General features: G+C 43.9%; 1 protein-coding gene across 1 annotated transcript in view; it reads right to left on the bottom strand.

The window, feature by feature from the left end:
• The window catches only part of cdc40 (cell division cycle 40 homolog (S. cerevisiae)), a 177,475-nt gene that overhangs the window by 127,234 nt on the left and 22,947 nt on the right, over window positions 1-27,294 (bottom strand). Inside the window, exon 3 of the mRNA XM_070885677.1 lies at window positions 12,583-12,712. Coding sequence (XP_070741778.1) covers window positions 12,583-12,712 — 130 coding nt within the window. The remainder of the gene's footprint in view (window positions 1-12,582; window positions 12,713-27,294) is intronic.

Here is a 27,294-nt window from a genome sequence, read left to right as displayed (position 1 = left end):
TGCTTAGTAGGCTTTTTGCTGCTGGTGAATCTCCGTCGTTCCTCCCACAATAGCCAGACAAGCACACACCACAGCCAACACGCTTTCAGTCCTTGTGAGCTCCCCCTCTGTCTCCTCCTCTGTGCATGTCATGATGACCCTTGACCTCCTGAATCACGGGAATCAAGCGTTGCCATGCCGTTGCTAAGGACGGCCACACTTTATGGCAGAAGGTCAAAAAGATTTAACGCTACCGCCCATTTGATATTGCTCGCGGTAACGCCCATTTTCAAAAATGTAAACTAGGTGTTTTGAGAATAGGCGAGAAGCCGGCGATCTGAAAACCCTTTTTTAACACTCACGCCGGAAATAACGCCCATTTTTGGCCGATGAGCACAAAAGTGGAGGTTCTAGCCCCATGGTTTGTAAAATTACTGTTGCTTTTGTGTTGTTTCTCCTAGACAAAGTGACAAGGAGAGTGCCTGCTGACATGGGAACTGTGAAAAAGTGTCTCTGCATCAACACAGCTCAGATTAGGACAGGGGTGGACACTTCATTTTGTTGGAGAAAAATCCTGAAGCTCTGGAGAAAAATTATACTTTTCATTTTTTTTAAATCTCTCTTTATGTCCAGCTCACATGACTTGTCCATTCTGGCCAAACGATTAAAATATAATCTTTATTGTAACCAACTGTTATATTTTTAGCACTTATTTTTGACTGTACCTTTTAAAAAGTATGAACTTAGTAATAAAGGCAAGGTAACACAGGTAGAAGAAGCAGCACTGCAGCTCATCCTTATTTATGTACTGATATCTGAACAATTTATATTATTAATCCAAAGTTGTACAGTCAAGCAATCATTTATTGCATAATTTAAGTAGTAATGCAATACACCACAGTAACATTCTCTCTCAATTTGCATACATGATCACAATTCACTTGGGGAAGGAATGAGAACTTAATGCTTCTCTACAAATTAATCGATTGTTTGTGTATGGAGAGTATGCCGATAACCTCACTCTTGGTCAGGTACCAAACCCTGTACCCCAAACATTGATATGCTGACACTTTGCTTATTTTTTTGATATAAATAGCTACTTCCTCCATCCAAAATTACTGAATATTTAATGTTAACTCTCTCTACCTGTTGGAAGATCAGTAATCAGTAACACCTCATCACACAGTTAATTCACCATTATATATTTTTTATGTTCCATTAGAAATTTCATATTTGTGTCTCCAGTCAGAGTTGCTTCCCAGAATCGCTTTCATCTGCACCATTGTTACACTGTCCAAAAATGTGCCTTTCTGGCCGACATTATTGACAGACAATAAATCACTTCTTTAATATAGGAACCTGTTCCATCATTATCGCTCCATTTTCCTTTTGAAAAGGTACATTCACCACTATCTTGAACTTATTTGTCCCATTACCCTCAACAGTCATGTGCAATCTGCTGACTAATCTCATCTTTCTCTAAATATTGTTTACATAATCTGGCTTTATCACCATCTCGACAAACTGGTTACCTCCAACATCATCTGTGAATGTAAACCCATCAACATCTACTCCCAGTAGTACCCTTTTTTGCATCTAGGTCAGTTTAAGGGCTGTAATACCAAGCATAGAGCCCCCTCTTCCACCATCGCATATTTATACGTCTATTTTTCACACGCTTTAAATATCAGGTTTAAAATGAAGCAATTATTTATCCTATATTCATGGTTTTTGTAAAGCTATTTGCTCTAGTTCTGTGCGGATTGGTAAAGTACTGTACATTATACTTTGACACGTTGTCCTACATTCTAGCATTGATTAACCTAAACCCATTTAATCTTTGTCATTTCCATAAATAATCACTCTCTGCAATTCCATAAATCCTATTTATCTAATAATACAGGTGTAAAATCAAAAATAGAAGGTTTTTTTTGAAAATGTTACAACAAGCAGAGATTTGCAGCGTAGATTAGCTCCGTGCGCTGGAACTTGAATTCATACAGCTATACTTAGTAACTCAAGATGAAATTTGTGTCCTTATTGTACAAATGCTGTAAAAAGAGAAGCGCAATAAGACTTGACCCAGTTTAGAGACTCTGGCCCCTCATATTTGGGCACGACCAGTATTGTGATTCATCAATATATGTGAGCAATTTTAAGTGCTGGAAAACATTTCTCTGCATCCATTTCTTTAGTGCTCTTCTTTAGAATGGTAGCACTCTCATCTGAGTTTGTGGGTTTAAGTCCCACTCCAAGTATTCAGCACATAATCTAGTTGGTCGAGGGATAAATATTTCCCAGGACATCGAGGAGAACCTCTGCTTTTCTTCAAAATAGTGCCGTGGCAGCTTTTATGTCCACCGGAGAGGGTAGATTGGGCCTTGGTTTAATGTCTCATCTGAAAGAAGGCACCCCCGACAGTGAAGCACTGCACTGAAGTATCAGCCTAGATCATGTGCTCAAGTCCCTGGAGTAGGACTTGAACCCTCAACTTACTGACTCAGAAGTGAACGTACCACGGGTCTCGCTTAAAAGATCCAAAAAGACATGCAAGAGATCCCATGGCACTATATGAAGAAAAGTCCTGATGCCCTGGCCAATTGTAACTCCCCAAAAAATCACTAAAAACAGATTACCTCTTCATTGCTGTTTGTGGGACCGTGCTATGTGCAAATTTGCTGCCATGGTTCCCTACATTAAAAGCACGTCAAAAGTACTTCATTCTCTGTAAAGCGCTTTCGGACATCCTGAGGTCGTGAAAGACACTTTAATAATGCAAGTCCTTTCTTTATTTCTTTAAAATGTTGACATGTTAGAACCATGTAAGGACTTTCCGCTACAATGCTGGGGAGAAACTATATGAGGGCAGGCAGCAAATAGCACAAGAGCTGCACATGGTTTTTTAATTACCTTACATCACAATAGAAGTCTCGTGCCCTTGAGCCTGTACTTGCAAGGCTTCTGCCGCCAAAAAATCCAGAAACTGGCCACTTAAATGGGGCACTGTAGCACTTCAAATTGCACGAAATTAACATTCTTATTGTGCCAATCTAAAAAAACATTTTACGCCCATGGCAGCTCCTGGAGGATCACCAGCAAGAATCAGCATATTGCCACTCCAGCACAGTGGAACCAAAATGCACTATGTCACCCTTAAAATGCACTGTATATTTCTACAACTGGTAGAAGAGGAATGTTACGAAGATGAAAGACCTTCAAAATAAATAAATACTGTGGCTGCAGTGTGTACTATCTATAAGAGGTACTGCAGCAACTCACCAAGGCTTCTTCGGCAGCACTTCCCAAACCCGCGACATCTACCACCTAGATGGACAAGGGCAGCAGAATCATGGGAACACCACCACCTTCAAGTTCCCCTCCAAGTCACACATCATCCTGACTTAGAAATATATTGCCATTCATTCATCGTTGCTGTGTCAAAATCCTGGAACGCCCTCCCCAACAGCATTGTGGGAGTAGCTTCACCACATGGACTGCAGCGGTTCACCCTAACCCTAACCCTAAATGCAGGGCAATTGGGGATAGGCAATAAATGCTGGCCTTGCCAGCGACACCAATATCCCAGGAATGAATAAAAAAAGTTATCAGAGGAAAAAACATGGATTAATTTAAGAAGTATCTGGATGCTGTGATGGAATGGCAAGTGGGGAGACTGTGCATCCTTTTCTAGACAAATTAGCTCATCATTTTTATCTGTTTTATCTTGCAGTAGAATTCATTCACTGGCCCATTAGATCAGTAATGGTCCCGTGGTTACTGGTTCATTACTAAGTGCACATTTTTGTGGATCAGTGCACTATCCTATACAGACCTATAATGAACAATGCCACGGAGATGATTAAATGCTGCCCTTTCCAGGGAAGGTACCAGTAAAATCTTTACTAAAACCAGTAACCAACTCCTTGTTTTTTATAAATAGGGAAGACACAACAAACCAGAGAGAATGTCTATCCAGATTGATATTTAGCATTTAACAAAAAGCAGTAACTAAAAATGACACTTGTTAAATCAAGTGTAATAAACTGTCAATCCTACGTGCTGCCCACTGATCACGAAAGACTTCTAATCCATGTTTCCTTCAAGCTGCACAGTCGCGCAGCGCTCCAGGAGTCCCGCGCAGCCGATGAGCCAGCTTTTAAATTGAAAGGCCATGTATCCAACTGCTGAGGATCCAAGCTTTGGAATTCCTTCCCGAAATCTTTTGAAAGGGCCGCGCAGCCCCCCAAAAATTTACAGGGAACATTGCTTCGAATGAACTGACAGACGCTACATATTGTTTCTTCAGTTCTGTAACTTCCCCAGACTCCACCCCTGCCATAGCTCATCTGCTGCCATGCTCCACCTCACAGTTGATAAGTTCCGCGCTGGAGTGGAACTAAACTAGAGAACCAGTGGGAAGATGTTCAACCTTCGCCGTCTCCAGGCCAGGTCCAAGACCACTCCAACCTCTGTCGTCGAGCTACAGTACGCGGACGATGCCTGTGTCTGTGCACACACAAGAGGCTGAACTCCAGGACATAGTCGACGTATTTACCGAGGCGTATGAAAGCATGGGCCTTACGCTAAACATTAGTAAGACAAAAGTCCTCCAGCAGCCTGTCCTCGCCGCACAGCACTACCCCTGAAACATCAAAATCCACGGCGTGGCCCTGGACAACGTGGACCACTTCCCCTATCTCAGGAGCCTCCTATCAACAAGAGCAGGTATTGATGATGAGATCCAACACCGCCTCCAGTGCGCCAGTGCAGCCTTCGGACACCTAAGGAAAAGAGTGTTTGAAGATCAGGCCCTCAAAACTGTCACCAAGCTCATGGTCTACAGGGCTGTAGTAATACCTGACCTCCTTTATGGCTCAGAGACGTGGACATGAGACGTACCTCAAGTCGCTGGAGAAATACCACCAGTGATGTCTCCGCAAGATCCTGCAAATCCCCTGGGAGGACAGACGCATAAACATTAGCGTCCTCGTCCAGGCCAACATCCTCAGCATTGAAGTACTGACCACACTTGATCAGCTCCGTTGGGCAGGCCACATAGTTCGCATGCCAGACACAAGACTCCCAAAGCAAGCGCTCTACTCGGAACTCGTCCACAGAAAACGAGCCAAAGGCGGGCAGAGGAAACGTTACAAGGACACCCTCAAAGCCTCCCTGATAAAGTGCGACTTCCCCACTGACAAGGGAGTCCTTGGCCATAGACCGCCCTAAGTGGAGAGAGTGCATTCGGGAGGGCGCTGATCTCCTTCAGTATCGTCGCCGAGAGCACGCAGAAATCAAGCGCAGGCAGCGGAAGGAGCGGGCGGCAAACCAGGCTCCCCGCCCACCCTTTCCCTCAACAACTATCTGTCCCACCTGTGACAGAGACTGTGGATCTCGTATTGGACTGTACAGCCACCTAAGAATTCATGCTAAGAGTGGAAGCAAGTCTTCCTCGATTCCGAGGGACTGCCTATGATGATGATGATGCTGCTGCTGAAACCCTCATCCATGTTTTGATTACCTCTAGACTTGACTATTCCAATGCATTCATCTTCCACCTTCCATAAACTAAAGCTCATCCAAAACTCTGCTGCCCATATCCTAACTCCACCAAGTCATGTTCATCCATCACCCCTGTGCTCGCCAAACTACACTGGCTCTCGGTTAAGCAACGCCTCGATTTAAAAATTCTCATCCTGGTTTTCAAATCCCTCCAGGGCCTCGCCCCTCGCTATCTCTGTAACCAACTACAGCCTTCCGAGATATCTGCGCTCCTCCAATACTGCGGCCACTTGCGCATCCACAATTTAATCACTCCACCACTGGCGGCCTTGCATTCAGCTGCCGAAGATCCAAGCTCTGGAATTCCCTTCCTAAACCTCTCTGCCTTTCTAGCTCTCTTTCCTCCTACCTCTTTGACCAAGCTTTTGGTCATCTGCCTTAATATATCCTTATGTGGTTCGGTGACAAATTTTGTTTGATAATGCTCCTGTGACATTTTACTACATTAAAGGCGCTATATAAATTCAAGTTGATGTTAGAAACATAGAAAATAGGTGCAGGAATAGGCCATTCGGCCCTTCGAGCCTGCACCGCCATTCAATGAGTTCATGGCTGAACATGCAACTTCAGTACCCCATTCCTGCTTTCTTGCCATACCCCTTGACCCCCTAGTAGTAAGGACTACATCTAACTCCTTTTTGAATATATTTAGTGAATTGGCCTCAACAACTTTCTGTGGTAGAGAATTCCACAGGTTCACCACTCTCTGGGTGAAGAAGTTTCTCCTCATCTTGGTCCTAAATGGCTTACCCCTTATCCTTAGAAAGTTGTTGTTGTTAACAGGGCATACATCCTTGAAATCTAATTTATGGCCTGCAGACGGTGGTACTCCATTGGTCTACCCAATCCAATTCATACAAAGAACTAGATTCATCTGAGATTACCTTTGTTCTCACTTTGAAATAAATTAATTAACAATACAGGTTTCATTGTTTTTAAAATGCATTGTTACTATTTTTATTGGTACATTGTGTTTAAGAATATAACAATAGATTCATTGTTTTAAGGATCTGGGTCTACATCAAGTACAGTGCAATGTAAGAGACTTAAATTCAGGATACTTGCGAGAATACAAAAAAGATTTATTACTTTAAGATAAAGAATCCTCGAATTTTATAGCGCCCATGAAGATTATGATCCTTATTTGACATCCATAAGTTAAGGTTCATGTAACAGATTAAAGATCTGCTCTAGGACCTATGGTAATGTTTCAAAATCCCTGCCCAAATCTTCAAAAATCCCTCCATGACCTTGGCCTATGATAGAAGACACTAAAAATGTCCCAATAATGGATAATCAAGGGTATATAGGAAGGGAGGAACTTAAAACAATCACTGTCACTAAAAAAGAAGTACTTGGTAAAATAATGGGACTAAAGCTAGACAAGTCCCCTGGACCTGATGGCTTGCATCCTAGGGTCTTAAAAGAAGTGGTTGCAGAGATAGTGGATGCATTGGTTGTAATCTACCAAAATTCTCTGGATTCTGGAGAGGTCCCAGTGGAATGGAAAACCGCAAATGTAACGCCCCAATTTAAAAAAGGAGGCAAACAGATAGCAGTTAACGGATACGATGTGGTTGGCATCACGGAGACATGGCTCCAGGGTGACCAAGGCTGGGAACTCAACATCCAAGGGTATTCAACATTTAGGAAAGATAGACAGAAAAGAAAAGGAGGCGGGGTGGCAATGCTGGTTAAAGAGGAAATTAATGCAATTGTAAGGAAAGACATTAGCTTGGATGATGTGGAATCGGTATGGGTGGAGCTACGGAATACCAAAGAGCAGAAAACGCTAGTGGGAGTTGTGTACAGACCTCCAAATAGTAGTGGTGATGTTGGGGAGGGCATCAAACAGGAAATTAGGGGTGCATGCAATAAAGGTGCAGCAGTTATCATAGGTGACTTTAATATGCATATAGATTGGGCTAACCAAACTGGAAACAATACGGTGGAGGAGGATTTCCTGGAGTGCATAAGGGATGGTTTTCTAGACCATATGTCGAGGAACCAACTAGGGGGGAGGCCATCTTAGACTGGGTGTTGTGTAATGAGAGTGGATTAATTAGCAATCTCGTTGTGCGAGGCCCCTTGGGGAAGAGTGACCATACATGGTGGAATTCTACATTAGGATGGAGAAGGAAACAGTTAATTCAGAGACCACGGTCCAGAACTTAAAGAAGGGTAACTTTAAAGGTATGAGGCGTGAATTGGCTAGGATAGATTGGCGAATGATACTTAAGGGGTTGACAGTGGATGGGCAACGGCAGACATTTAGAGACTGCATGGATGAACTACAACAATTGTACATCCCTGTCTGGCGTAAAAATAAAAAAGGGAAGGTGGCTCAACCGTGGCTATCAAGGGAAATCAGGGATAGTATTAAAGCCAAGGAAGTGGCATACAAATTGGCCAGAAATAGCAGCGAACCCGGGGACTGGGAGAAATTTAGAACTCAGCAGAGGAGGACAAAGGGTTTGATTAGGGCAGGGAAAATAGAGTACGAGAGGAAGCTTGCAGGGAACATTAAAATGGACTGCAAAAGCTTCTATAGATATGTAAAGAGAAAAAGGTTAGTAAAGACAAACGTAGGTCCCCTGCAGTCAGAATCAGGGGAAGTCATAACGGGGAACAAAGAAATGGCAGACCAAATGAACAAGTACTTTGGTTCGGTATTCACTAAGGAGGAGACAAACAACTATCCAGATATAAAAGGGGTCAGAGGGTCTAGTAAGAAGGAGGGACTGAGGGAAGTCCTTATTAGTCGGGAAATTGTGTTGGGGAAATTGATGGGATTGAAGGCCGATAAATCCCCAGGGCCTGATGGTCTGCATCCCAGAGTACTTAAGGAGGTGGCCTTGGAAATAGCGGATGCATTGACAGTCATTTTCCAACATTCCATAGACTCTGGATCAGTTCCTATGGAGTGGAGGGTAGTCAATGTAACCCCACTTTTTAAAAAAGGAGGGAGAGAAAACAGGGAATTATAGACCGGTCAGCCTGACATCGGTAGTGGGTAAAATTATTATGGATGTCATAGCAGCGCATTTGGAAAGAGGTGACATGATAGGTCCAAGTCAGCATGGATTTGTGAAATGGAAATTATGCTTGACAAATCTTCTGGAATTTTTTGAGGATGTTTCCAGTCGAGTGGACAAGGGAGAACCAGTTGATGTGGTGTATCTGGACTTTCAGAAGGCTTTTGACAACGTCCCACACAAGAGATTAATGTGCAAAGTTAAAGCACACGGGATTGTGGGTAGTGTGCTGACATGGATTGAGAACTGCTTGGCAGACAGGAAGCAAAGAGTAGGAGTAAATGGGTACTTTTCAGAATGGCGGGCAGTGACTAGTGGGGAACAGCAAGGTTCTGTGCTGGGGCCGCAGCTGTTTACATTGTACATTAATGATTTAGACGAGGGGATTAAATGTAGTATCTCCAAATTTGCAGATGACACTAAATTAGATGTAGTCCTTACTACAAGGGGTATGAAGAGAAAGCAGGAATGGAGTACTGAAATTGCATGTTCAGTCATTGAATGGCAGTGCAGGCTCGAAGGGCCGAATGGCCTACACCTGCACCTATTTTCTATGTTTCTATGAAACATCTGTTGTTGGGAAAATGCTGGAGTCCATTATTAAGGAAGCAGTAGCAGTGCATTTGGAAAAGCATCATTTATTCAGAGTCAGCATGGTTTTATGAAAGGGAAATCATGTTTGACAAATTTGCTGGAGCTCTCTGAGGATGTAACAAGCAGAGTGGATAAGGGGGAACCAGTGGATGTGATGTATTTGGATTTCCAGAAGGCATTCGATAAGGTGCCACATAAAAGGTTACTGCACAAGATGAAAGTTCACGGGGTTGGGGGTGATATATTAGTATGGATAGAGGATTAGCGAACTAACAGAAAACAGAGAGTCGGGATAAGGATGTACTTATTTGCACTGCAAAAATATCCATCATGCTCCACCCTTTGTCAATGATTGGTTCCTTTGGAGGATAAGCCACACCCTGAAGTTTCACAGTAATGTGTAACTGGAACCGCCCATCCCAAGGTCTCACTGACTTTGCAAATTGTAACTCGATCCACTTTGACTTACTGAAGCGACAGAGGGCAGAGCTCCCCAGAAGACAGCAAGGGCCAGATAAAATGCCTTACCCCAGTCCAGGTACATCCCTCCCCCAGGCAAAGTGCCTTACCCCTGCGCAAGTGGATCCTTCCCCCCCCCCTAATCATAGATGGGGCAGGCTTATTAACAAATTATTGGGTATGAAGTGAATAGTGACAGTGTCGTGACATTTGGATATCATCCACTCCAACGATGTCCCTTGTAAGCGGTTGGAAGAACATGATCGGTCTTCCCAGAGTTTCCTCTCTCCCCTCCGATCCGCCGCCCCCCCCCCCCCCACAGTTTCTCTCTCACTCCCCTCGATGCCTCTCTCTCTCTCTCTCCTCTCCCCTCGGCCTCTCTCTCTCTCTCTCCCGCTCTCCCCTCGGCCTCTCTTTCTCCCTCGGCCTCTCACCCCCAGAGAGGCGGGGCCTGAGCGGAGTCTTGGGCCTCAGGTGATGCTTCTTGGCACCACGTGGAGGGAATGATTCGGAGCCGGGACGGGAAATCGGAGCTTGACAGGAGGCGGGGCTCGACAGACGCATGTTTGTCAAAAAAAGTGCAGTACAAATAGTTAACACTGTCGGGATAAATGGGTCATTTTCCGGTTAACAAAAAGTAACTAGTGGAGTGCCACAGGGATCTGTGCTGAGGCCTCAACTATTTACAACCTATATTAATGATTTGAATGAAGAGATCAAGTGTAATGTAGCCAAGTTTTCTGATGATACAAAGATGGGTGAAAAAGCTAGTTGTGCGGAGGACACGAAATATCTGCAAAGAGATATCGACAGGCTAAGTGAGTGGGCAAAAATTTGGCAAATGGAGTATAATGTAGGAAAATGTGAGGTTGTCCACTTTGGCAGAAAAAATAAAAAAGCAAGTTATTATTTAAATGAAAAAAAATTACCAAATGCTGCAGTACAGCGGAACTTGGGGGTAATTGTGCATGAAACACAAAAGGATAGTATGCAGGTACAGCAATTGATCAGGAAGGCCAATGGAATCATGGCCTTTATTGCAAAGGGGATGGAGTATAAAAGCAGGGAAGTCTTCTTACAGCTATACAGGGTATTGGTGAGGATACACCTGGAATATTGCGTGCAGTTTTGGTTTCCATATTTATGAAAGGATATACTTGCTGTGAGGCAGTTCAGAGAAGGTTCACTTGGTTGAACCCAGGGATGAGTGGGTTGACTTATGAGGAATGGTTGAGTAGGTTGGGCCTCTACTCATTGGAATTCAGAAGAATGAGAGGTGATCTTATAGCAACGTATAAAATTATGAGGGGGCTAGACAAGGTGGATGCAGAGAGGATGTTTCCACTGGTGGAGGAGACTAGAACTAGAGGGCATGATCTTAGGATAAGGGGCCGCCCATTTAGAACTGAGATGAGGAGACATTTCTTCTCTCAGGGGGGGTTTTGAATCTGTGGAATTCGCTGCCTCAGAGAGCTGTGGAAGCTGGGACATTAAATAAATTTAAGACAGAAATACAGTTTCTTAAACGATAAGGGGATAAGGGGTTATGGGCAGTGGGCAAGGAAGTGGAACTGAGTCCATGATCAGATCAGCCTTATTGAATGGCGGAGCAGGCTCGAGGGGCCTTATGGCCTACTCCTGCTCCTGCTCCTATTTCTTATGTTAGTATGCAGGTACAGTAAGTAATCAGGAAGGCAAATGGAATGTCGGCCTTTATTGCAAGGGGGATGGAGTATAAAAACAGAGAAGTCCTACTACAACTGTACAAGGTATTGGTGAGGCCACACCTGGAGTACTGCATACAGTTTTGGTCTCCTTATTTAAGGAAGGATATACTTGCATTGGAGGCAGTTCAGAGGTGGTTCACTAGGTTGATTCTGGAGATGAGGGGGTTGACTTATGAAGAAAGGTTGAGCAGGTTGAGCCTATACACATTGGAGTTCAGAAGAATGAGAGGTGATCTTATGGAGACATATAAGATAATGAGGGGGCTTGACAAGGTAGATGCAGAGAGATGTTTCCACTCATGAGGGAATCTAGAACTTGGAGGCATAGTTTTAGAATAAGGGGTCGCCCATTTAAAACTGAGATGAGAAGGAATTTGTTCTCAGAGGGTTGTAAATCTGTCGAATTCTCTGCTCCAGAGAGTTGTGAAGGCTGTGTCATTGAATATATTTAAGGCGGAGATAGACAGATTTTTGGGCGATAAGGGAATAAGGAGCAGGCAGGGAAGTGGAGCTGAGTCAATGATCAGATCAGCCATGATCTTATTGAATGGTGGAGCAGGCTTGCGGGGCCAAATGGGCTAATCCTGCTCCTATTTCTTATGTTGTTATGTTCTTATGTTCTACTGCTGCAAACTCTGCCAGCCCAACCTCCTAGCTTACATCCTCCATTCTATTGACTCTGGTTAGTACATTCTCTCCTCCAACCACTACCACTATCGGGGCAGACTCCAGCACTCTTGAAATACCTTCCCAAAGTCTTTGGCCTTTCCACATCACTCAACAAGAGGCCGTTGAAAGTAGGAAGAGAAGGAACAGCTCCCAATCACACTGTCTTTTTGTAGAGTTGGGATCCAGCCACAAAACCCAAAAAGACCAAAATCACACTTTAGACAGGACATTCTCTTCTCCATCAAAAGCATTTCCTCCCCACCCCCCACCGCCACATTTAAGGAGATTATAGCCAACAAGCCCACACATTCCTGTACCCCAAAACAGAAGCAAAACACAGCTGCATTTAAGCAGAATATTTGTCTGAATGGGCTGGATAAGAGATCACTGACAGACAGCCACTGTTCTTAGCCATGGGCCAACTTTATGTATGCAGTACAGACAAGATTACACAACAAACCAGTGTGCATGTCACAGAAGCCTGTTCTGAAATATAACACTGAAGTACAGTTTAAAGAACATTTTGAAAAATAAGTTTTCAATAAATTGGAGCTTACCATAGGTATGAAAGGTTCTTCTCTGCTGCTCAAACATGAAGTCATTGATATGGGCAGGTTCAGCATACCCAGACAGCATATTTCTAGGGGCAGCCATCTGCTGCGTCCTGAAAGGGTTCACTGGACCAAACTGAAAGAGATATTATGTACATGTGGTTAATTTTTCTGACTCAAAATCCAATTTCATTTTATTCAGTGCAATGGAATTTCAGTCACAAAGCACACATTACATTGCTCAATATGAAAGTACACATCAGATTCACTGATTCAGTAATAACACTAAAATATTTATGTTGAAATATAATATGAACAAAGACTATTAAATTAAGTCAAGAAACCCAACTGGGTAAAAACTGTTCCTATTACAGGTATTAGGCAAAAAAAACAGTTTAGAGACTGTTTTCCAAGAAATTAAATTGGAAAAATGTGTTCCATTAGGGATGTCCCAGGATCACATTATTTAAATGAACTAATCATCTATCTGGAAATCTCAGTGGGTCAGACAGCATCTGTGGAGAGAAACAGAGTTAACGTTTCCGGGTCTGTGACCCTTCGGCAGAACTAGAAAAGTTCGAAATGTAACAGATTCTTAAGGAAGTGCAGGGGAACTGAAAGGGGGAGGGGAGGAAAGAACAAAAGGTCTGTGATAGGGTGCAAGGCAGGAGTGATTTCAGAGACAAGAGGGATGTTGGGCCAAATTGAGATGGTAATGGCGGAATAATTATCAGCTGCCATGGGAAAGAGAGAAAACAATAAAAATAAAAAGGGGGTTGTAAAAAAAGGGAGGAAAGGGAACAAAATAAGAACATAAAAAATAGGAGCAGGAGTAGGCCATACGGCCCCTCGAGTCTGCTCCACCATTCAATAAGATCATGGCTGATCTGATCATGGACTCCACTCCACTTCTCCGCCCGCTCCCCATAACCCCTTATCCCCTTATCGTTTAAGAAACTGTCTATTTCTGTCTTAAATTTATTCAATGTCCCAGCTTCCACAGCTCTCTGAGGCAGCAAATTCCACAGATTTACAACCTTCTGAGAGAAGAAATTTCTCCTTATCTCTGTTTTAAATGGGCGGCCCCTTATTCTAAGATCATGCCCTCTAGTTCTAGTCTCCCCTATCAGTGCAAACATCCTCTCTGCATCCACCTTGTCAAGCCCCCTCATAATCTTATACGTTTTGATAAGATCACCTCTCATTCTTCTGAATTCCAATGAGTAGAGGCCCAACTTACTCAACCTTTCCTCGTAAGTCAACCCCCTCATCCCCGGAATCAACCTTGTGAACCTTCTCTGAACTGCCTCCATAGCAAGTATAAGCTGAGGTTATGTTCTGAAATTGTGGAACTCTATGTTGAGTCCAGAAAGCTGTAAAGTGCCTAAACGAAAGACGAGGTGCTGTTCCTCGAGTCTGCGTTGAGCTTCATTGGAACAGTGTAGGAAGCAGAGGAGAGAGGGGTCAGGGTGCGAGTGGAGCGGAGAATTAATGACAGACGACTGGAAGCTCGGGGTCATGCTTACGGACTGAACAAAGGTGTTCTGCAAAGCAATCACCCAATCTGCGTTTAGTCTCGCCCTCCTGTATGGCTCAGAGATGTGGACCACATACAGTAGCCACTTCAAATTGCTGGAAAAATAACACCAGCATTATCTCCGCTAGATCCTGCAAATCCCCTGTGAGGACAGACGCACCAACGTTAGCGTCCTCAATCAGGCCAACATCCCCAGCATCGAAGCACTGACCACACTCGACCAGCTCCGTTGGGCGGGCCACATTTTTTGCATGCTTGACATAAGACTCCCAAAGCAAGCGTGCTACTCGGAACTCCTACACGGCGAGCGAGCCCCAGGTGGGCAGAGGAAACGTTTCAAGGACACCCTCAAAGCCTCCTTGATAAAATGCAACATTCCCACCGACACCTGGGAGTCCCTGGCCAAAGACCTAAGTGGAGGAAGAGTATCCGGGAGGGCACTGAGCACCTCGTCTCGACGCCGAGGGCATGCAGAAAACAAACGCAGGCAGCGGAAGGAGCGTGCGGCAAACCAGACTCCCCACCCACCCTTTCCTTCAACGACTGTCTGTCCCACCTGTGACAGAGACTGTAATTCCTGTATTGGACTGTTCAGTCACCTGAGAACTCATTTTTAGAGTGGAAGCAAGTCTTCCTCGATTTCGAGGGACTGCCTATGATGATGATGAGTCTCCCCAATGTAGAGGAGACCACATCTTGAGCAGCGAATACAGTATACTAAATTGAACGAAGTACAAATAAATCACAGTTTACTTGTAGGAGGCATTTTCTGTTTCTGTTTTTATTTCAGATTCCAGCATCCGCAGTATTTTGCTTTAGTCTAATCATCTATCTGTTGGCTGTGGGAATATTTTCGAAACATTGGTATCAAATGGTTTTTAGTCTAGTTACAAAATAACACAGCACTAAGGTAAAAGAAAATTGGCAATGCCACTTCACAAGTAGAATTTTACTCTGAACTGTCCTCAAGACTAAGAATAGAATGAATAGATTCCTGAGGGAAGAAATAAGTTTATCAAACATGGATATCATGGAAAATATGCCAATGATACACCAAGATATTGTGAATTCATGGGAAAGAGTTTTTCCCATTTGTTAAATTCCATTGAGAAAGTTCCACATGTGTCTGGGAAAACAGCTATGGAAGTTAATCTTCTACATCACAGTGGCTGATCAACAGCCCAGGAACAGAGTATCAGCTTCTTATTCTGAGACTGTGGTACAATGCAGGGGGCAGCAGAGGAAAATAACTGATAAAACCATGTAACATTAAATGTATGTGTGGTTTGGATTCAGCATTAACCTTGGCCTTCTGATTTTGCTTGCCCAAATACCCAGCTTGCTTACCCAGCAAAATCAAAGGAAATTATGCCAGAAAACAGACAGCAGTGTAACGATTCATCTTTACAGTCTTGCACCTGTAACATTTCTCCTTTACATCTAAATTATTTAAACTGTTCAACAAAATCATTTAACAATTGGTAAGCAGTATTAATGGGATGTTCTCTGGCACTGAGGAGGTAGAAAGAATTAAAACAAAAATAAATTATTTAGATTTTTTGAGTACAGTAAAGCCAGAGTAATGGACTCAAGATAAACATATGTTACAAGCATAAACTGAAATGTCGCGCATACTCGTTGATCTCCGCTGGCACACAATAGCCTGGAGCATGGTTGCGATGCTCAACATTGTTCTGTTCTTAACTAGGGATGGGAAAATAGTGGAGAGTGGGAGGGAAGGAAGCATAGGACAGAATTTTAAGATTGTGACTGAAGCAGGTGCTTACCGATTTTATTGTGCTGAGATGCAGTAAACTGTGATAGAAACTGTTTTAGGTGTCAGTCGTCACTCTCTCACCTCAGAGTCAGAAAGCTGTGAGCTCAAGTCCCACTTCAGAGACTCGAGCAAATAATCCAGGCTGACACTCTGAGCTCAGTATTGAGGGAATGCTGTATTGTCTGAGGTGCCGTCTTTCAGATGAATCGTTAAACCGAGGTCTCGTCTGCCCTCTCAGGTAGATATAAAAGATCTCATAGCACTATTCGAAGAACAGAGGTGTCCTGGCCAATTTATCTCCCTCAACCGATATCACCAAAACAGATGATATGATCATTATCTTGTTGCTGATTGTGAGACCTTGTCATATGCAAAATGGCTTCCACGTTTCCCAAATTACAACAATGACAACACTTCAAAAATACTTCATTGGCTGTTAAACATTTTGGGAGGTCCAGAGGTCATGAAAGATGCCATATAAATGCAAGTCTTTAAAAAGATATTTATATATTTTGGATCCAATTTCCAATCAGAAGATCAGAGAGAAAAAGTGGACTCAATATTAAACACCCCCATAACAGGCGGGAGGGTCGGGATAGAATTTAAAATTGGGGAATGCCTCCCCCAGCAACAAAAACAACTTACAGTTATATAGCACCTTATATAGCATCTCAAGCTGCTTCACAGGAGTGTTATAAGAACATAAGAATTAGGAACAGGAGTAGGCCATCTAGCCCCTCGAGCCTGCTCCGCCATTCAATAAGATCAAACAAACAAAATTTGACACCGAGCCACATTAGGAGATATTAGGACATATGACCAAAAGTTTGGTCAAAGAGGTAGGTTTTAAGGGAGCGCCTTAAAAGGAAGAGCGAAAAAGAGAGAGGCAAAGAGGTTTAGGAAGGATTTCCAGAGTTTAGGGCCTAGGCAGCTGAAAGCACGGCCGCAATGGTGGAGCGATTAAAATAGGAGATGCACAAGAGGCCAGAATTGGAAGAACACAGAGATCTGGAGGGCTGTAGGAGGTTACAGAGATAGGGAGGGGTGAGGCTATGGAAGGATTTGAAAATGAGGATGAGAATTTTAAAACTCAGACGTTGCCAGACCAGGGGTCAATATAGCTCAGCGAGCACAGGGTTGCTGGGTAAATGGGACTTAGTGCGAGTTAGGGCACGGGCAGCAGAGTTTTGGGTGACCTCAAGTTTATGGAGGGTAAGCGCCTGTCACAATTTTTATGGTGGCAGGTTATGAGGCATGCATGTGTACTGTCTTGGAGAGGCGGGACGCTTCATTATTATATTTAAATCAGGCTCACACAGTGCAGTTGGTAGCCTGATTTAAATTTAACAGCTGCCAGCCGAGTTCTGAGAGCTCGGGAAACCCGGTAGAGAAATGAATGAAAGAGCTATCGGCTCAAACAGGCCTCAGGAAGCCTTTCTGAGAATGTGTAAAAGGGTTGCGAAAGTGGTAGATGGCTAGAGAAGGTGGCAAAAGGATGGAGATAGGGAATCATGGGAAAATAGCTAAAGAAATGGTCAAGATGCAGACAACTGCAGAATCAACAGAAAAAAAAGGGGTTACCAAGAGTTGAAGTTGAGGTTAGACACAGGTCATGAGAAAGCCCAAGGCAGCACAAAGAAAGAAAGCAATCCTAGATAGGAAGGGAAAAGTAATAGCTTCTACTGATAAGGAGGAAGAGAAACTAATTGGGTTCTTTACTGATAAGGGAAGACAGTGTAGCAAAGCTATAACTAACCTGACCTGACACCAGCCCTAATTGGGAGACTTTCTTGCCTGCCATTGGACGTACTCGGGGGGGGGGGGGGGGGGGGGGGGAAGCAGAAAGGGATTGGAAAGACCAAGTGCTAATCAAATGTGTTGTGTTTTGAAAATGTATATCTACTGTGCTTTTCGCGCTGAAAAGGGACTTGTCCAGGGGAAGGTAAACAGGCTCTGATTGAGAGTGTCCCTTTGTCTTGACAAGTCCCGGCCGGAGAATCTTCAATAAAAGTCTTTTACAGAAAAGGCAAGAGGTGTTCGCGTGTCAGTGTATTCGCTGAAACAGATTGAGGGAAAAAGAATCCGTATTAACATTTCGGCCTCCCTTCTGCCGATTGCGGCCTCTCCTCGCTGTTGCGATCAGCAATCCACCCTCAGCCGCCTCCATCCCTGATCTCTCCCTCACCATTGCCGAGTTCTCCCCGCAACCAAGCCCCGATCTTTGCCTCCTGATTGCCGGGGACCGCAGCTGTGACCTCCTACCTCTCAATTTCATCCTGGCACAGGTGGGAAATGGAAGATCAAAATTATAACAAAGTCCTACTGTTAAATGCGGCCAAATCTCCACGCCTCTTCATAGCACTGGATTTTGTTAACAAGTACAAGCCAAGCCATTAAAAGAACGTACCCGAATTTAGTTTTTGGAAGCCCCGCTCACCCTGTCCAGAACTGTGTTGCACTCAATAGAAGGTGGCAGGCTTACAACAACTTGAATTTATATAGGGCTATTAATGTAGTAAAATGTCCCAAGGCTTAGCCAGCCTCCTGGAAGTTATAGTCCACTGAAGTGATAAACAGAGGTTGACGCTACTACATTCTAGGGATCCGCTACAAGCCTCCTCACTTGGGGCTCAGGTATGTAAAAAGCTGAAGGATGAATCAGAACTCAGGCTCTAGAAAGAAGACACTTCTTGGAGGTATTTTTGGCATATTTTACTGAATTTATGGGCAAATTCAAGACTTTCCACCTCTTTACTTTATTATAAAAAATCTTATCTATTTACAAATGGGTCACCGATCAAGGCCAGGGCTAAAATCAGTTCGAAATAAAATGAACTGAAATGTGATTCTCAACTTACCAGATTGTGATTATTCACGCTGCCAATCAGAAATGTGTGACGGATGAGTTATTTTGTGCTATGGCCACATTTTAATGGGGTTCCAACACATTTAATGCATCATTTACATTATATGCAGGACTTCTAATTGTATAGAAAATAGATGTGCAAAAATTGATTTTTTCTTTTGCGAACATGAAACTCCTACATAGAACACATTTATAAGAACATAAGAACATAAGAATTAGGAACAGGAGTAGACCATCTAGCCCCTCGAACCTGCTCCGCCATTCAACAAGATCATGGCTGATCTGGCCGTGGACTCAGCTCCACTTACCCGCCCGCTCCCCGTAACCCTTAATTTCCTTATTGGTTAAAAATCTATCTATCTGTGATTTGAATACATTCAATGAGCTAGCCTCAACTGCTTCCTTGGGCAGAGAATTCCACAGATTCACAACCCTCTGGGAGAAGAAATTCCTTCTCAACTCAGTTTTAAATTGGCTCCCCCGTATTTTGAGGCTGTGCCCCCTAGTTCTAGTCTCCCCGACCAGTGGAAACAACCTCTCTGCCTCTATCTTGTCTATCCCTTTCATTATTTTAAATGTTTCTATAAGATCACCCCTCATCCTTCTGAACTCCAACGAGTAAAGACCCAGTCTACTCAATCTATCATCATAAGGTAACCCCCTCATCTCCGGAATCAGCCGAGTGAATCGTATCTGTACCCCCTCCAAAGCCAGTATATCCTTCCTTAAGTAAGGTGACCAAAACTGCACGCAGTACTCCAGGTGAGGCCTCACCAATACCCTATACAGTTGCAGAAAGACCTCCCTGCTTTTGTACTCCATCCCTCTCGCAATGAAGGCCAACATTCCATTCGCCTTCCTGATTACCTGCTGCACCTGCAAACTAACTTTTTGGGATTCATGCACAAGAACCCCCAGGTCCCTCTGCACCGCAGCATGTTGTAATTTCTCTCCATTCAAATAATATTCCCTTTTACTGTTTTTTTTCCCCCAAGGTGGATGACCTCACACTTTCCGACATTGTATTCCATCTGCCAAACCTTAGCCCATTCGCTTAACCTATCCAAATCTCTTTGCAGCCTCTCTGTGTCCTCTACACAACCCGCTTTCCCACTAATCTTTGTGTCATCTGCAAATTTTGTTCCACTACACTCTGTCCCCTCTTCCAGGTCATCTATGTATATTGTAAACAGTTGTGGTCCCAGCACCGATCCCTGTGGCACACCACTAACCACCGATTTCCAACCCGAAAAGGACCCATTTATCTCGACTGTTTCTGTTCGCCAGCCAATTCTCTATCCATGCTAATACATTTCCTCTGACTCCGCATACCTCTATCTTCTGCAGTAACCTCTTGTGTGGCACCTTATCGAATGCCTTTTGGAAATCTAAATACACCACATCCATCGGTACACCTCTATCCACTATGCTCGTGATATCCTCAAAGAATTACAGTAAATTAATTAAACATGATTTCCCCTTCATGAATCCATGTTGTGTCTGCTTTATTGCACTATTCCTATCTAGATGTCCCGCTATTTCTTCCTTAATGATAGCTTTAAGCATTTTCCCCACTACAGATGTTAAACTAACCGGCCTATAGTTACCTGCCTTTTGTCTGCCCCCTTTTTTAAAACAGAGGCGTTACATTAGCTGCTTTCCAATCCGCTGGTACCTCCCCAGAGTCCAGAGAATTTTGGTAGAATGCATCTGCTATAACTTCCGCCATGTCTTTTAATACCCTGAGATGCATTTCATCAGGACCAGGGGACTTGTCTACCTTGATTCCCATTAGCCTGTCCAGCACTACCCCTCTAGTGATAGTGATTGTCTCAAGGTCCTCCCTTCCCACATTATTGTGACCAGCAATTTTTGGCATGGTTTTTGTGTCTTCCACTGTGAAGACCGAAGCAAAATAATTGTTTAAGGTCTCAGCCATTTCCACATTTCCCATTATTAAATCACCTTCTCACTTTCTAAGGGACCAACATTTACTTTAGTCACTCTTTGCCTTTTATATATCGGTAAAAGCTTTTACTATCTGTTTTTATGTTTTGCACAAGTTTACTTTCGTAATCTATCTTTCCTTTCTTTATTGCTTTCTTCGTCATTCTTTGCTGTCGTTTAAAATTTTCCCAATCTTCTAGTTTTCCCACTAACTTTGGCCACCTTATACGCATTGGTTTTTAATTTGATACTCTCCTTTATTTCCTTGGTTATCCCTTCTCTTACCGCCCTTCTTTTTCACTGGAATATATTTTTGTTGAGCACTATGAAAGAGCTCCTTAAAAGTCCTCCACTGTTCCTCAATTGTGCCACTGTTTAGTCTGTGTTCCCAGTCTAAGGAGAAACTTTTTCATTCAGAGGGTGGTGAATCTCTGGAATGCTCTACCCCTTGGGTTGTGCAGGCTCAGTCTTTGAGTATATTCAAGACAGAGATAGATAGATTTTTGGATACTAATTCTACACACGTTAGAGTATGTGCGCCTGCGCAATGGCTCGGGGGAGCATGGATACCGGGGGGGGGGGGGGGGGGAGGGGTAGCGTGGCAACAGGGGTGGAGGGAGGAGCGTGGCAACAGGGGTGGAGGGGGGAGCGTGGCAACAGGGGTGGAGGGGGGACCGTGGCAAGGGATGGAGGAGCGTGGGTTGGGGGGGCACTCGAAATGATCGAAGGGCCGGAGGAGAGCGCAGGGGTGCCTCCTTCCAGCCTCTCGCCCCCCTCCACATACACCCCCGCCCTCCACACTCCCCCCCCCGCCCCACACATACACACCCTGACACACACACACACACACACATACACGCACCCTCCCACACCTCCACCCCCCACACACACCCCCCCTCCACACACACACATTCCCCCCCCCCCCCACAAACACACACCACACAGCCCCCCCCTCCCCACCCCTCACTGTCAGATAGAGAGAGACAGAGAGAGAGAGACACTACAGAGAGAGACACTGACAGAGACACCTTCCCTTCACATAAAGGTAGGACTTCTATTTTTTATTGATTGATTGCTTATTACTTTGGTCTTGGTGCTTTAGGTGCAGGGTTCCTTCTATTTTTTTTATTAATTAATTGCTTATTACTTTTTGTGCTTCATTTAGTGCTTGGTGCTTTAAATGTACTGCTTTGTTTAGTGCTTTAAATGTACTTTGCTTCTTTAATGTTGTTGTGAAGGTGTTTATGGAAAATTCTCTAACTTCCCTTCCCCCCCCACTGTTGTGATGTTGATGTGTCCTTTGTGTTTAATGCTTCCCACCCCCCGTCTCTAGCTGTGCCTGCACTAAACTTAACTCTCGGTAAGGTTTTTCAGAACTTACAAAAGTGGACACTTACTCCATTCTAAGTTCGTTTATAATAAGTTTTCACTGCCGAAACTTGCAAAACAGGCCCGAGTGGCTAGACACACCCACTTTTGAAATAAAAATAACTTAGCGAAAGCCAACCTAAACTAACTCACTAGAACTGGAGCAAACTAATATCCAAGAATTGCAATTTCTAACATACTCCAAACTAAACTAGTTGCTCCAAAAAACTAGGAGCAACTCCACCCGAAACTTGGGTCCAATAAACCCATCTTAGACCATCCTGTATTCTATCTTAGTTCAACCCCACCTAATTCCTTACTAATTCTTACTTTCGTGTTCTCTGCCTCTCTTAATCCCTTGAGCACTTTGGCCCCAAGTTTCCACATGATTTGCGCCTGATTTTTTAGGAGCAACTGGTCGAGAACGGACTATCTTAGAAATCGCTATTCTCCACATTTTTTTTTCTGCAGTTCTAGTCAGTGAGAACAGTTTCACTTTGGAACAGAATTTTTTCTTCAAAAGGGGGCGTGTCCGGCCACTGACTCCTGATTTCAAAGTTTCCACAGTGAAAACGTACTCCAAACTAACTTAATGGAGCAAGTGAAGAATTTTGTAGAACTGAAAAAACCTTGTCTATACATTAAAAAATCAGGCGCAGGTTACAAATTAGGCGTAGGGAACGAGGTGGGGGGGGGGGGAGGTGAAGTCATTAAATTCTATAATAAATCCTTATTTATACTTATACAAATATTATACAAATAAATCCAACCTGAATAAAAATTTATAAGCAAAGAAAAGATTAAATAAACCATCTTCCTACCTGTGTGAAAGTGCTTCAGCCACGGAGAATGCTGCAGGAAGCCTCACAAAACGAGGCAGCCGTTCGTTCCCACGGGGGGGAGGCTGTTGGGAAACGGCTGCCTCAACTTTCTGATGCTTCCTGCAGCCTTCTCACTGCTGCAAGAAGCCTCAGTGCTGATGGCAATGTGCTTTTATTAAAAAATGTTCAAAAATTAAACAGCTACAAAGAACTACAAAAATGGCCGAGTGCCAATGTTTCCTTCACACTGCGCGTGTGCGAACGATCCAACGCGCACGCGCAGGGTTGCCGGCAGGAAAAAAACTAATATAAATGGTACCCGCCCCCTCCCACTTACAAAATCGGCGCAAGTGGTAGGCTCCGCCCCCTGGGCGCCGCGTCAAGCTGCCATGGAGCTGCAGGGCGCTCCAGAATCGCGTGGTTTTTTTTCCGGCGCCGTTTTCGGCGCGAAAAATGGGCGACCAGCTCGGAGGGGCGCCCGTTTTGTAGCGTGTGGAAACTTGGGGCCATAATTTCCCCTTTCTAATGTTACATAGAAACATAGAAAATAGGTGGAGTAGGCCATTCAGCCCTTCGAACCTGCACCGCCATTCAATGAGTTCATGGTTGAACATGCAACTTCAGTACCCCATTCCTGCTTTCTCGCCATACCCCTTGATCCCCCTAGTAGTAAGGACTACATCTAACTCCTTTTTAAATATATTTAGTGAATTGGCCTCAACAACTTTCTGTGGTACAGAATTCCACAGGTTCACCACTCTCTGGGTGAAAAAGTTTCTCCTCATCTTGGTCCTAAATGGCTTACCCCTTAATCTTAGGCTGTGAACCCTGGTTCTGGACTTCTCCAACATTGGGAACATTCTTCCTGCATCTAACCTGTCTACACCCATCAGAATTTTAAATGTTTCTATGAGATCCCCTCTCATTCTTCTGAACTCCAGTGAATACAAGCCCAGTTGATCCAGTCTTTCTTGATATGTCAGTCCCGCCATCCCGGGAATCAGTCTGGTGAACCTTCGCTGCACTCCCTCAATAGCAAGAATGTCCATCCTCAAGTTAGGAGACCAAAACTGTACACAATACTCCAGGTGTGGCCTCACCAAGGCCCTATACAACTGTAGTAACAACTCCCTGCCCCTGTACTCAAATCTCCTCGCTATGAAGGCCAACATGCCATTTGCTTTCTTAACCGCCTGCTGTACCTGCATGCCAACCTTCAATGACTGATGTACCATGACACCCAGGTCTCGTTGCACCTCCCCTTTACCTAATCTGTCACCATTCAGATAATTGTCTCTCTGTTTTTACCACCAAAGTGGATAACCTCACATTTATCCACATTATACTTCATCTGCCATGCATTTGCTCACTCACCTAACCTATCCAAGTCACTCTGCAGCCTCATAGCATCCTCCTCGCAGCTCACACTGCCACCCAACTTAGTGTCATCCGCAAATTTGAAGATACTACATTTAATCCCCTCGTCTAAATCATTAATGTACAATGTAAACAGCTGGGGCCCCAGCACAGAACCTTGCGGTACCCCACTAGTCACCGCCTGCCATTCTGAAAAGTACCCATTTACTCCTACTCTTTGCTTCCTGTCTGACAACCAGTTCTCAATCCACGTCAGCACACTACCCCCAATCCCATGTGCTTTAACTTTGCACATTAATTTCTTGTGTGGGACCTTGTTGAAAGCCTTCTGAAAGTCCAAATATACCACATCAACTGGTCCCCCCTTGTCCACTCTACTGGAAACATCCTCAAAAAATTCCAGAAGATTTGTCAAGCATGATTTCTCTTTCACAAATCCATGCTGACTTGGACCTATCATGTCACCTCTTTCCAAATGCGCTGTTATGACATCCTTAATAATTGATTCCATCATTTTACCCACTACCGATGACAGGCTGACCGGTCTATAATTTCCTGTTTTCTCTCTCCCTCCTTTTTTAAAAAGTGGGGTTACATTGGCTACCCTCCACTCCATAGGAACTGATCCAGAGTCTATGGAATGTTGGAAAATGACTGTCAATACATCTGCTATTTCCAAGGCCACCTCCTTAAGTACTCTGGGATGCAGTCCATCAGGCCCTGGGGATTTATCGGCCTTCAATCCCACCAATTTCCCCAACACAATTTCCCGACTAATAAGGATTTCCCTCAGTTCCTCCTTCTTACTCCACCCTCTGACCCCTTTTATATCCGGAAAGTTATTGTGTCCTCCTTCGTGAATACCGAACCAAAGTACTTGTTCAATTGGTCTGCCATTTCTTTGTTTCCCGTTATGACTTCCCCTGATTCTGACTGCAGGGGACCTACGTTTGTCTTTACTAACTTTTTCTCTTTACATATCTATTGAAGCTTTTGCAGTCCGTCTTTGTGTTCCCTGCAAGTTCCTCTCGTACTCTATTTTCCCTGCCCAAAACAAACCCTTTGTCCTCCTCTGCTGAGTTCTAAATTTCTCCCAGTCCCCGGGTTCGCTGCTATTTCTGGCCAATTTGTATATCACTTCCTTGGCTTTAATAATTTCCCTTGATAGCTACAGTTGAGCCACCTTCCCTTTTTTATTTTTACACCAATCCTTTTGCCAAATTAGGTTAAACCCTCCCCAACAGCACAATGCCAAGATGCGCTGCAAATATTTTAGCTAATATGAACTGTATTAACTTCACCAAAACACGAATGTCTACAGTTAACATTTTTCAAAAGTGTATTATAAGAATCCTAAACACAATTTGAATCAAATGTTCTAGATATAGAGATTACAAGATTTATTTCAGAAGGTAAAGCATACATGTTTGGAATGCAGTGAAAACAAATGCTAAAAGATAACTAAGGCAATAATGACCACAAAGAAAGATGACCCTGCACAAAACATGACTTTAGAATGAACAATATGGAAATAGATTTTCCTGGATAGTCTAAACCAAAGCAACAGAGTAAAATAGAGGATAACAATTGCAAACGATTCTGTGCAAATGTAAAACCAAACTAGTGTTAAGAATTAGAATGTTACATTGAAATGTGAGTAACAGCATTGTATGGATGTGAACATTGGATCCTGGGCTAGACATATGTTGAAAATGAGCTGAATGAAAAGAATGATGAATGAGAAGGTTCTTGAAATAGCACAAGAGAGAAGTGGTGAGGCAAACTATGATGAGACAAATTAAATATTTTGGGCATAATAGTCAGGAAATGTGAGGAAAATTGGTAGAGAGCGCTTGATCAAAAAATAAAAGATGTTGAAAGCAGCAGTCTAGTCAGTGAACACTGCAGCAAAGCAATGAGCCTATAAAAGAAATCCTCCAGAACTGAAAAGCTCCGACTCATCATCTTACTCCACATTCCAAACCGTACTGTGAGCCGCTTCGAACAAATGCTAGTTGTTCCTACATTGTCTCTTCTCCACAATAGAATGGCTAATACAGATAGGGGATTTATTTTTAACTACCAAACTCAGGAAGGCCAATGGTATCTTGGCCTTTATTGCAAAGGGGATGGAGTATAAAAGCAGGGAAATCTTGCTATGCTATGCAAGGTTTTGGTGAGGCCACACCTGGAATACTGAGTGCAGTTTTGGTTTCCATATTTACGAAAGGATATACTTGCTTTGGAGGCAGTTCAGAGGAGGTTCACTAGGTTGATTCCGGGGATGAGGGGGTTAACTTATGAGGAAAGGTTGAGTAGGTTGGGCCTCTACTCATCGAAACGTATAAGATTATGAGGGGGCTTAACAAGGTGGATGCAGAGAGGATGTTTCCACTGATGGGGGAGACAAAAACTAGAGGGCATGATCTTAGAATAAGGGGCCGCCCATTTAAAACAGAGATGAGGGGAAATTTCTTCTTCCAGATGGTTGTAAATCTGTGGAATTCACTGCCTCAGAGAGCTGTGGAAGCTGGGACAGAAATAGAGGCCCCAAGTTTCAGGCCGAGCTGCTGGACGCCCGTTCTTCGCGCCCAAAAGTGCGCAGAAAAAAACTGCGAGATTCTCCGGCTCCTCGGAGCTCCAACTCAGCTTGGCACAGCGCGCAGATCACAGCGGGGGGGGGGGGGGGGGGCGGAGCCAGACAATCGCGCCGATTCTGTAAGCAGTGGGGGGCGGTTCTAATTCAAATGAGGCAACGTCGTGCCAGCAACCCTGCGCGTGTGCGTTGGAGCGTGCGCGCACGCGCAGTGTGAAACAAACGTTGGCACTTTTTAAAGGGACTGGAAAGGCTTGTGATTTAATTTTTGTGATATTTTAGTGTGTGAGGGAGTGCTTTTAGCAGCACTGTTGAATAAATCACCTGCTGAAATCAGTGAGTTCAGCTTTTCACTGCTAAACTTGCGGAACCGGTGCTGCATTGGTGCATGCAAATTAAGGACTGTGTGTTTTGAGAAATAAGAGTGCT

This window comes from Pristiophorus japonicus, chromosome 7 (assembly GCF_044704955.1).
Source record: "Pristiophorus japonicus isolate sPriJap1 chromosome 7, sPriJap1.hap1, whole genome shotgun sequence".
Taxonomy (NCBI): Eukaryota; Metazoa; Chordata; class Chondrichthyes; family Pristiophoridae; genus Pristiophorus; species Pristiophorus japonicus.
The sequence above is the reverse complement of the archived record's forward strand: the minus strand, read 5'-3'. Positions and strand labels throughout refer to the sequence as shown.